This window comes from Pundamilia nyererei, unplaced genomic scaffold (genome assembly GCF_000239375.1).
Source record: "Pundamilia nyererei isolate P.nyererei 1_Seehausen unplaced genomic scaffold, PunNye1.0 scaffold00003, whole genome shotgun sequence".
NCBI lineage: Eukaryota > Metazoa > Chordata > Actinopteri > Cichliformes > Cichlidae > Pundamilia > Pundamilia nyererei.
Genome location: NW_005187404.1, coordinates 9,592,124 through 9,603,178, shown reverse-complemented (window position 1 = coordinate 9,603,178; position 11,055 = coordinate 9,592,124). Strand labels below are relative to the sequence as shown.

The 11,055-nt window shown below is 42.1% G+C and overlaps 1 protein-coding gene across 1 annotated transcript in view; it reads right to left on the bottom strand.

Moving 5' to 3' along the window:
* Positions 1-10,638, bottom strand: part of LOC102211715 (tropomyosin alpha-3 chain-like) — a 43,589-nt gene extending 32,951 nt beyond the window's left edge. Inside the window, exons 1-8 of the mRNA XM_013910480.1 lie at positions 10,428-10,638; positions 10,032-10,157; positions 4,011-4,144; positions 1,835-1,952; positions 1,588-1,658; positions 1,334-1,409; positions 1,081-1,143; positions 787-880 (exon numbers count right to left, since the gene is read on the bottom strand). Coding sequence (XP_013765934.1) covers positions 787-880; positions 1,081-1,143; positions 1,334-1,409; positions 1,588-1,658; positions 1,835-1,952; positions 4,011-4,144; positions 10,032-10,157; positions 10,428-10,541 — 796 coding nt within the window. The 5' untranslated portion in view covers positions 10,542-10,638. The remainder of the gene's footprint in view (positions 1-786; positions 881-1,080; positions 1,144-1,333; positions 1,410-1,587; positions 1,659-1,834; positions 1,953-4,010; positions 4,145-10,031; positions 10,158-10,427) is intronic.
* Positions 10,639-11,055: the final 417 nt, after the last annotated feature.

Below are 11,055 nucleotides of genomic sequence, written 5' to 3'. Positions count from 1 at the left end.
TGAGACAGTCGAGAATTTACGCCAGTGTCCTGATATATTTTAGATAGCAAGGAGCAGACGGACGAGTTTATTAAACTCCACAGAGACAGCGGTGACGCTGATCAGAAGGCTGGACCGTCCAATTCCACAGCCGTTTACTTCCGGCCTACCCGACCTTCTGAGGACCCGGCCCACGTAGACCACGAAGGCCGGGTCCTCAGGAGGATGCAGCCCATGAATTTGGACATGACCATAGCATGTTCTGACTGAGAGATTTCTGAAAATATTCAAACGTACAGCTCTGCTATCACTTCCAACATAAATGAAGACAGCAAACTAAACAGCAGTGACGTTTGCAGGGTTACTGAAGTTGGGCTAGCTGCTACTGTATATAATGATGTGCTACGTGTCGCTAGCGACACAGCTATGTTATGTTAGCATAACAAACACAGTGAAGCTGGAGGATGAACGCTAACTTTTTTCCACTGGATAACGTTAAGGTTCCTGATAGTTAGAGACAAATGCAATCGCATGGCAGGATGCTGTAAACGGACCAAACTTCAGTCAGGAGAACAACTGAGATAATCCATCCACAATACGAGGTTAGTCATTAATATACTGCAACAACATGGGGACAGAGCAGCTGCCAGAGAATTCAACATTAATGAATCAATGGTACAGAAGTGGAGGAAGCAAGAAGAATGAGTTGAGTAAAGTGTGACTTATTTGACTGTTTTGTTTCGCTTAGTGCATCTTATAATCTGGTGCACCTTATGGTCTGAAAAATACGGTAATTAAAGGGTGAACTTTGTTGAGAAATGAGTGTTTTACCTTCCAGATCATCAATTGTCTTCTCCAGCTTGGCCACAGATCTCTCAGCAAACTCAGCTCGCGTCTCGGCCTGTTAAAGCAACAACTTTTGATCAGACAACGAAGTTGAAGAAGTAACAGAAATGCAGCAGTATGTTGACCTCTCAAAGCATCAAAACATTTAGAGCCCAGCGCTCATTTAAATGTAGAAAATATTTTAAATAGACAAATAAAATGATTAATAAATCCAGCATTTAGAATATCTACAGGTCATTTTTCTTTCTTGCTCACCTCTTTCAGTTTGTCAGTTAGGATCTTAATTTCTTCCTCATACTTGTCCTCCTTTTGCGAGTACTGTGTGGAAGGAGAAGATTATTCAGAGGGTGAGGTCTGCAGGATGGTGAAGTGTCACAGCGGGGCAAGGAGATACTTGGTTTGAGTCTAAACCTCCCGAGTGTACTGTGTCAGCTTCTTTATTGTTATATGTAAAAAGTCACGTTTTGAAAATATATGTTTACTCTCAGTGTCTCTGGCCTTTCCTTACCTTCTCAGCCCTGGCCTCCAGGGACTTTAGGTTATTGGTGACATTCTTCAGTTCATCCTCCAGCTCAGCACATTTACTTTTAGAGTTTTTAGAAGACAAAAACAGGTTGGTGCAGAAAACTCACAGTTTAAATGTTTGCCATGACATGTAAAAAAACCCCTGTAAACACTTGAAGCAGTGCTCCTAGGAAATAATTGCTTCTGTCCTTCAAAAAACCCCAAACATGAGGCAGGTAACACGGTATATGTACTCACGCCTCAGCCAGCTCTGCCCTCTCCTCTGTACGCTCTAACTCTCCTTCTACAATCACCAGTTTACGAGCAACCTGAGGAGAAAGTGTGAGAGTTTAAGGTCCTGCACCATGGATTTGCTATTTTTCAGTATTATTGTAATAACAACACAGAGGTAGATACAGTTACCAGCTCCTTTCAAATTTCTTTGGTTCCTAAAGAAAGTGCATCACTGCAGCGGACTGCAACAGACAAGAACAAAAACACTCGCCTCCTCGTATTTGCGGTCAGCCTCCTCAGCGATGTGTTTAGCTTCCTTCAGCTGAATCTCCTGGAGCTCCATCTTCTCTTCATCTTTCAGAGCTCTGTTCTCAATCACCTTCATGCCTCTGTGCAGACAAACCATCCTTACTTTCTGACAATACAAATACACTGCTAAACATTTTTAACCCTCACGCTTCGTTCATTTCATATAAAACAATTCTGTGTTCTCGATCAGATATAGAAACTATAATAATAGATGTATTATCACTGTATGTTGTGTTAGATTTTTGTAATCAGCTCACGTTCTTGTGAGCATGACAGCCTTTCTAAGTCTCATTAATCTGAAAAAACATCTGGATTAGTTTGACTGTAAGAAATGATCAGATGAAACAGTCTACTGTTTATCACAGGCTACTTTGGATAAGTTACAACGTTAAGAACATTTGTTTTTAAACCATTTCAAATCTTTTATAGTCACATAAAGCAACACCTGTTGTGGTCCTGGCCAAAAGTGGACAGGAATGTTTTATTTGTGTGGCTAGGAAATTATCCCAAAACTGCACTTCTGACATATCTTTATGCCATGTTTAGACTGCTTGATTGGCATATACTTTTTGAAAGGGCAGCGTCCCCTACCGGTGACCAGACACTGTGATGTTTGGACTTGGACATGAGTGATGAGTGGCTGCTATTCCACGCACTCGTCACAAACCTCTAATCACTGCCAGTTTGTCTTGCTGATGATGACCCTGAATAGTATTGTGGCTGTCAAAGCGAATCGCCCATAACAACATGTAAATCATGTTTAATTAATCAGGAACAGTTCAAAGCAGGATTCGATGGCCATCATCGTCATCATCATTCCTCTTTATCTGGATTATATTCCGTGCCATCTTCAGCTTCTGATCCATCCTCACTGTCAGTTTCCTGGCCTCTCTCCTCCTCACCAGTGTGGTGATCAAATATGTAATCAAGAGCCTCACTTAGGTCATGGTGCTGCCACACAGTGACCTGTCACCATAGCTACACAGTGTTTTCTGTGGGGCAGATAGGATTTGATGCATAGAACAGTTCATTTTGAAAATCTGTCAGCTAAATATAAGAACGTGGTGTTAATAACCTCTGTTTAGATGCTGCTGCCTTACATATGACTGGGAGGAAGCTAATAATAGACTGTGCAATAATACACAATTTAAAAAATGAGTATAGCACCAACTCAATGAAACTTTCAGATATTGACCTGATCTGTTAAGTAGCAAAGGGGATTGTTTGAGCTGCTTTGGTCTTAATAAAACTAACAAGTGCACCAGAGAAGCAGGTTTAACAGGTGGAGGCCACTGACTCTTTCCCCTCCTCATCTTTTCTGAATGTTTTTTTTGGTACTTTTTAGTTTTGCATTTGGCTGGTGTTGGTGTGAGTACCAGTAGCATGAGGCGATAGCTTGGCCTTACAGAGGTTACACAGATTGTCCAATTGTAAGGACCCCTGTTTTCTGTTGGACTCGTCAAGGTTGTTAGTTTGGTCGCTATTTCTAAGTTTGTTATGTAGTTTCATTGTAGTCACGTGTATGTAGCTAGTTGAGTCATTTGCATTTCTAGTTACTTGTTCCATTTCGTGTCCTCGTTGTCTTGGTCTCGTCTGTGTTCCCCCCAGCCCGTCATGTCCCTTGCTCTCTCACTCCTTGTCTCATGTGCATTGTGTTCAGTTTTGTTTCCCCTCTAACGTTTGTCTAGTTTGCTCCAGCTGTGTTTCTATGCATCTCCACTTCTCTTATGTATACACTCTGTCAGTGTCTCTTATGTTCCAGTCATGGGTCTGATGACCTCCAAGTGTTCCTGGTTTCTAGTGTACCCCCAGTTTAGGGTTCCTGTTTAGTTCCTGGCGCCTGTTTTGTATAAAGTCTGATCAGCCAGTACAAAGATCTCGCTTGCAGTTTAAATTTCCATCTGCTTCCATGGCTGCACTAAGCTCAAATACTCAGTAGCTATTCAACATCTATGGAGTTTCTTACTGATATATTAAGATACATTTTCAGTCCCAGGTCTTTTTTGAGTGGTTCTAGCACAGTATGTTCATGAACCATCCAACGGGAAAAGTGTGGTCACTGACATTCAAGCTGTTCCTATAACGCTTGACTTGTGATACTCATCGCAGAAGAACAATAGAGGTCACAGCAGAGTCACCTCTCGCTCTCATCTGCAGCCTTCTCAGCTTCTTCCAGTTTCTGCAGAGCTGTTGCCAGCCTCTCCTGAGCGCGGTCCAGCTCCTCCTCTACGAGCTGGATACGTCTGTTGAGGGAAGCCACTTCTGCCTCTGCCTGAGAATACAAGGAGCAGATTAATTAGAAAAACAGTCTGCACATGTCTAACACAGTAAAAGCAGCATTTCCTGATAGAAGCGTATTGCATGTTATTCCAAAGAAGTGGATAATATAATGTGGATGTGGACAAAGCTTTTCCAAAGAATCTCTTCAAATAACCTTTTTGGTTTTCAGTGAGTTAGGATGATGTACTCAGCCAGAAGCTTATCGTGATACAGTGCATGTATTCTCTCTTTTTCCACATTTTGTCTTATTACACCATTATTCCATTTGCTTGAAATTTTCTTTTTAAACATATTTACAAATATTAGATTTAACAGGTCTTAAATCAAGTCTTGGCTCTATAGGTCACATAAGGACAGAGTAATCATAAAGTGACTCCTTTGTTATCTGGACTGTGTGCTTAGGACCTTCGAGGCCCAGAGTAGTTTGGAGCCGGTTGCCACCATCACGCTTCACTGTAGAGATGGCATTGGCCAGGTGATGAGCGGTGCCTGATTTCCTCCAGACATCATGCTTGGCATTCAGGCCAAAGAGCTAAGTGTTTGTTTCATCAGAGCAGGGGATTTTGTTTCTCATCGTGCGAGAGTGCTTCAGGTGCCTTTTGGAAAACTCCAACTTACTTTTACTGAGGAGTGGCTCTGGTCTGGCCTCTCTATGATACATACCTGATTGCTGGAATGCTGCAGAAATGGTTGGGGTGTTAGGGCGAAAACAGGGTGCCACTGTTGGCCGAAGACAAAGGAAGACTCAGCAGGGAAGGTGAGTTAGGAGGCATCGAGAAAGACAGAAATGCAGGAACGTGGAAAAGAGTAAGGAGTCCGTATGGACTACGGCTCATGAAGGGAGATATTATGAAGAGAAGGAAAACAGACATATTGTGTGTACAAGAGACCAGGTCGAAGTGATGAGGCCAGTAGCATTGGAGGTGGATTCAAACTGTTCTAGAGAGAGAACTCGATTATGGGTCATTTTGAAGGAAGTGTATACGAATAGTTCTGTTCAGGTGAAGCGTCTGTCAGACCGGAGCATTAGTTCAAAGCTGTACATCAAATAGGTGAATGTTAATGCGTGTGCTGCACAGTCAGAAAAGTTGAATATAGTGGTAATGAGTGGTAACTGGTGTCAACTTTAACAGACATGGGAACACGGGTGATGAGGAAGTGATTTCAGCAAAGGATGGAAATGACTGGTCAATGCATGTTTCAAGAAGAGGAAGGAACACAGGGTGGCATGTTAAGGTGGAGGAAGGTGCACACAGGTGAAATACATCTTATGCACAACTGGCAATCTAGTGGACATATGTAACCTGGTCTGCAGGCAATAATAGGTGATAGAAGCCTCTCCACGCACCTTAATGAATCCAGTCCCTGCATACAAACATGTCCTAGGACTTCGTTTAATGTGGTCAGACAGAACCAGACCAGGAGCCCTATAGACTCACACAACCCTGGATTTATCCCAAATATAACGGATACTTGATTTAAGAAAGGGAAAGATATGGGTTTGGTTAAATATTTTGATTTACTTAATGGGACCAATTAAAAAGGTTTTGAAGATTTGAAAGAAAAGGGACTGACAAATAAAGACTTCTGTAGATTTTTACAAATAAACATAAGATTGAAAGTATATTTAACAGAAAGATCTGTGTCGGGTGTTCTGAATGTTTTCCTAATGGCATAAAAATCTATTTCAGGAATTAGACCCATTTCTAAAATATACCAAGGTTTACAAGCATTGAAAGGGCAAAATAAAACAGCTAGAATAACTCTTTAACCAATTAAAGAGCAGGTATAAGTGAAAAGATGTAAACACAACATACAGATTTCCCCGTTCACAAGATGGCAAGTACACAAACAGTGTCTCTGCTGAAAGCACAGCTCTCACAGATTCCACAGCTGCCAGTTTCATCGTGCAACGACAAAATTTACTGAACCAGCAGCACACGAAGACCAGAATTACGATTCACATTTGAACAACATTAACAGCAATTCTGTCTTTTCTGTCTTGCTACCAAAAAATCCACCTCGATAAAACCACATTTCCTGCAGAGCTCAAGGGCTTGAAGGCAGTTTCCATCATGAATTGCTATTTTCTGCCTAACTGACTTGTTCACGCACAGATGCATTATGCACTGGAGTACTGTTGTGTACAGTATTGTGTACTTTTGAGTTCTTTTGGTTTTGCAAAAATGACGACTGCCAAGAAAACCTCATTTCTGCTTTTTGATACCTAAGAAATTTCAGCTGTAACAGATGGCGCCAGATTGCAAAATGCTTAGCTATGTCTGTCAAGAGTGGGACCCAGTTACAGGACTCAAACACGAAGAGGGTAAACTGGAAGAAGCAGCTTTATCTCTGTGGAACGAGTAGTGAGGAGAACATGGAGCATTGAGAAACACAGCCAGTGGACAACACACCAGTGAGCAGAGGGAGACTGAGGCCTTAAATACACACAGGATAATGAGAGGATGGGAAACAGGAGGGAACACAGCAGGAAATAATCAGACTAACAGGAAGGGAGGAAGCAAAACTGAACACACTGAGCACAGGATGAGAGACTGCCAAAATAAAACAGGAAACATACTAAGACACAGACTAAGATATACAAACACTGGGACAGGGGAGACCGACTGAGAAGATGGAGAGGGCGACTGACATGACAGGCTGGGGAGAACACAGACGAGACCAAGACAACCAGGACACGAAAGGGAACAAACAATTCAGAACTGGAAATACAAAATGATTAAAGTGGGAAGAACAAGGAAGCCAAACAATACCAGAACTGAGAAACACAGAAACACTGAGTCATGATGTTTTCTCAGTGATCTGTGAGTGGGCCCATCTTTCTGCTGGTTTTATGACACAACAATCTGACCACAATGGGCTCAACAGACACTGATTTGCACCAGGATGCAATCACCATCCAATGACAACAGTGGGGAGAACGTGAGTGAGTTCTTTGTGGCCTCACTTCAAATCAGGACATTTTGCTCCAAAAGATAGTTGAATGCAGCAAATTCATGGTGAAAGTGCAGGTAGTGGTAGTTCCCATATCCAGGAAACATCTACAGCAGGGGTGCCCAATCCCGGTCCTCGAGAGCTACTGTCCTGCAGCTTTTAGATGCATCCTTGTTCCCACACACCCGAATCAAATGAATGGCTTGTTATCAGGCCTTTGCCAAACATGATGGCATGCTGAAGAGGTAATCAAACCATTTGATTCAGCTGTGTTGGAGTAGGGATGCATCTAAAAGCTGCAGGATAGTTGCTCTTGAGGACTGGGATTGGGCAGCCCTGATCTACAGTGTCTACTTTTTAGGTTTTTCCAACTTCTATCGCTGGTTTATCGGGAACAATAGCAAAGTCTGACTTTTCTTAAGACGCCTTTCTAGTGGAATGTCTCAGCCTGGGAAACCTTCGACCATCTGGAGCATCTGCTCGCCTCTGCGCTTATTCTTGCTCAACACACTCTAGTTCATTGAGGAGGTTGACACTTTGGATTCTGGGGTAGTTGCAGTGTTGTCCCAGAGGGCTGCTGATAAAATGCACCCCTTGGCTTTCTTTGCTCATCAGCTGTCACCCACAAAGCACAATTACAACATGGGGAGGTGAGAACTGCTGGTGGTGAAGCTGGCGCTGGAAGAATGGAGGCACTTGCAGAGGAAGCTGAACATCCTTTTGTTGTTTGGATGACCACAAGAAATGATCAAACTCACTCCAAGCCAGGTGGTCTTTTTCTGGTTGCCCAGTTTAACTATACAAACTTCTACCTCCCAGACTCGTGGAGCACCAACGCAGATGCTCTCTCCCCCCAAAGAGAGTGAACCAATCCTCCCAGCCTCCCTCGTCGTTGGATCACCTGGAAGATCGAGTCGCTGGTCAGTGCCGCGCAGCAAAACGAGACAGATCCTCAGGCTGAGCGTGTCCAGTGGTCTGTAATAATATCTGTGATTCATACAGAATGGCAGCCATGGCTTGTGCTGATGAGGTCATGGTGATAATTATGAATCAAGAGAATATAGAAAGATTAAATTACCATAAGAAAAGGTCCTCTGCTGAACCACGGTGAAGGTGGAACCTTTGAACATTTATTGTTAGCCTGCTACAGAACAGCAGGTTTTATCATTGACAGCAAACTAAAATCTTTAAGCTATGGTTTATTTGAAGGACTACTGATGGATAGCAAAAGAGATTTATTTTGGTAAATCGTGTCCATAATCAACACTCTGGAAAATGAGAGCTAAAGAATGATTAATAGTGATATTGTCTTTAAAGACATTAGTACTATCCTTTGGACAGATAAATTCCCTTTTTCCTGGAATATTTTAAATATTTGTATAAATATATCTATGTTTTTGCACGATTCTCATCCGATGTAACTGCCATATCTTTTGAAGAAAGGGTTTTTGAAAATGGCTTTGATTGTTTGATTTAAAATCCAGTGTGGTGCTGCATAGAGGCAAAATTACAAAAAGTGTGCCACTGTCCAAAAACATATGGACTGTACCTAAAAGCTAAATTAGTGGACTGAGTTTCTGTAAGTAATGGCTCGACTGGCTCGACTGGCTCGACTGGTTCGGCTGGCTCGACTGGTTCGACTGGTTCGACTGGCTCGACTGGTTCGACTGGTTCGACTGGATTTAATGGGGTCAGCCATTAAACAAAAGGACTCCACCGCCTCACCACTTGTGTGCACCTGTGGGCACCAATGACTTTCTGATCATAACATTGGACATCTGTCCAAAAGAGGTTTTGAACACTTATTTGTAAGGATAAGATAAAACAAATAAACAAAGAAAAATATGGAGAAATAGAAATAACTATCGCTTCTCTCAGACGAAATCTCCCCGTTTCCTCTTCTGTCTCTGTTTATATTTAGTCAGTTTCTGTGTTATTTATGGGTTTTTGGTTAATTCCTCTTCCTCCCTTTGAACATTACTTTCCTCGTGTCTGACCTTCTACTCCTGTCTTGTCTTTCCTTGTGTATGATTATCTGCCCCACCCTCTTTTCTGTAGTTTAATCCGTGTCTGACTTTCCTCAGTGGTGTCTCATTTCTAACCACCCCTCAGTGTGTGTATAAAAAGTACTTTTGTCATATCATCTGTTTGTTTTCCATTTGTTCCCCTCTCCTTTCAGCCTCTTATGGCCTGCATTTGTATTTCACTTCAGCGATGTCTGACAGAGAGCCTGTCCTGTGAATCTGACGCTAGTTTAAATTCTCGAAGTCAGTGTGTGAAAGAGAACCATTTGGATGGACACCTTTGAGAACTAAACATTGTAGCACGAGCTGAAGGATGAAAGTAAAACAGGTGGAGAAAGGTGAGTGCAATAGCCCACTGGTTTATGATAGTCTAGTTCTTATTGTGCTGTGAGAGCCACAGTGAATGAGCCTAAATTAGGCTACATCCATTAAATAAAGGCCGTCAGTTACTGTGATCTGGGAGGCATGGGTACCTAAAATGGACTTGAACAATTGTTAATCTCACTGCCAAGGTTGGGTGGTTGACATCAGAGTTAAAAAGGGCTCTGAATCCCCCAACAGCTGTGAGACGTAAGCATGATGAGAATGGAATGCAAGGCTGAAACAGGAACTCAAACTGGCTTGGTTTACACTGGCCATCAGTTCATGCTGTGTGAGACACAATGCCACCACTGACAGAGCACTGTATCATGAATTACAGTTTCTTGGCCTTCCCAGTCATAAAATAGGGGAAAAAATCTCCCAAAGAGTCACATCCACATCAGCACCCTGCTAATCTGTTTGCTTTGTGGAAGAGACATATTTTCTTTTGTATTTTCAGAATGTAAAGGTTGGTCAGTAATCAATAATGTGGTATTATGAAATGCACCAAACACACCACTGTGAATTAGTTTTACTCACATCAGCAGCTTTCTTATCAGCAACTTCAAGCTTCTCCTGAGCATCCTTTAAGGCCTCGGAGTATTTATCAAGCTCATCTTCTGTTGCTTTCAGCTTCTTTTGCATTTGTATAAGCTCGTCTTCATGCTGATAGCGTGGGACAAGAAACACAGGGTTCGATTTTAATGTACATTTTTGGACAGACTTTCCTCAGCAGCAGACTCAGGTCCTTGTTTGACTACCATCCACCAAAACCACAGATAAAAGATAACTGGGTCTCTGGAAGTCTCAAAAAGTCATCTTTCCTATTTTCATTCATTCATTGGTACAAGATGCTCAACTACACCACATACTAAGCTCATATAAACCACCAGACTGATGAGTCCGCTTCATGTGATTTGCACCTGTGTGACCTACCTGCTTGCTTCTGTCTTCAGCTGCTTTTCTGTCCGTTTCAGCCTGTTCCGCCTGATCCAGCGCATTTTCCTTGTCCAACTTCAGCATAAGCATTTTCTTCTTGATGGCCTCCATTTTTGTTGATGTGTAATAGTGTTTTCCTGTAAAAGATCAATACTAATTGGTGCAGAACCTGAGACTGGCAAACTGGAAGAGAGACCAACTCTAACAAAGCAGCAGACTATTTATATGACAGACAAGGAGACACTCCCCCAAAATCACACACAACTGTACTCTGCAGATTAGCTGGAAGATGAACCTCCACACAAGCACCTCAGAATATCTTTGATCTGCTCTTATCATGTAGCTGTGAAGAAGGAGGAAAAAACAGAAATCAAATGTGTTTTCAGGACCACTTTTGTCTGTCCTTCCATGCACATACATGGACAGTGTTGGTTAAGTCACTTGAAAAAAGTAATCAGTAACTAATTACTGATTACTTCCCCAAAAAAGAAATCCCGTTACTTTACTGATTACTTATTTTCAAAAGGAATTAATTACTTAGTTACTTAGTTACTTTTAAAAACACGATTTACACCCTGAACAGGTGATAAAGCGATAGATCTTTCAGCCCAATTCTACTTTTTCT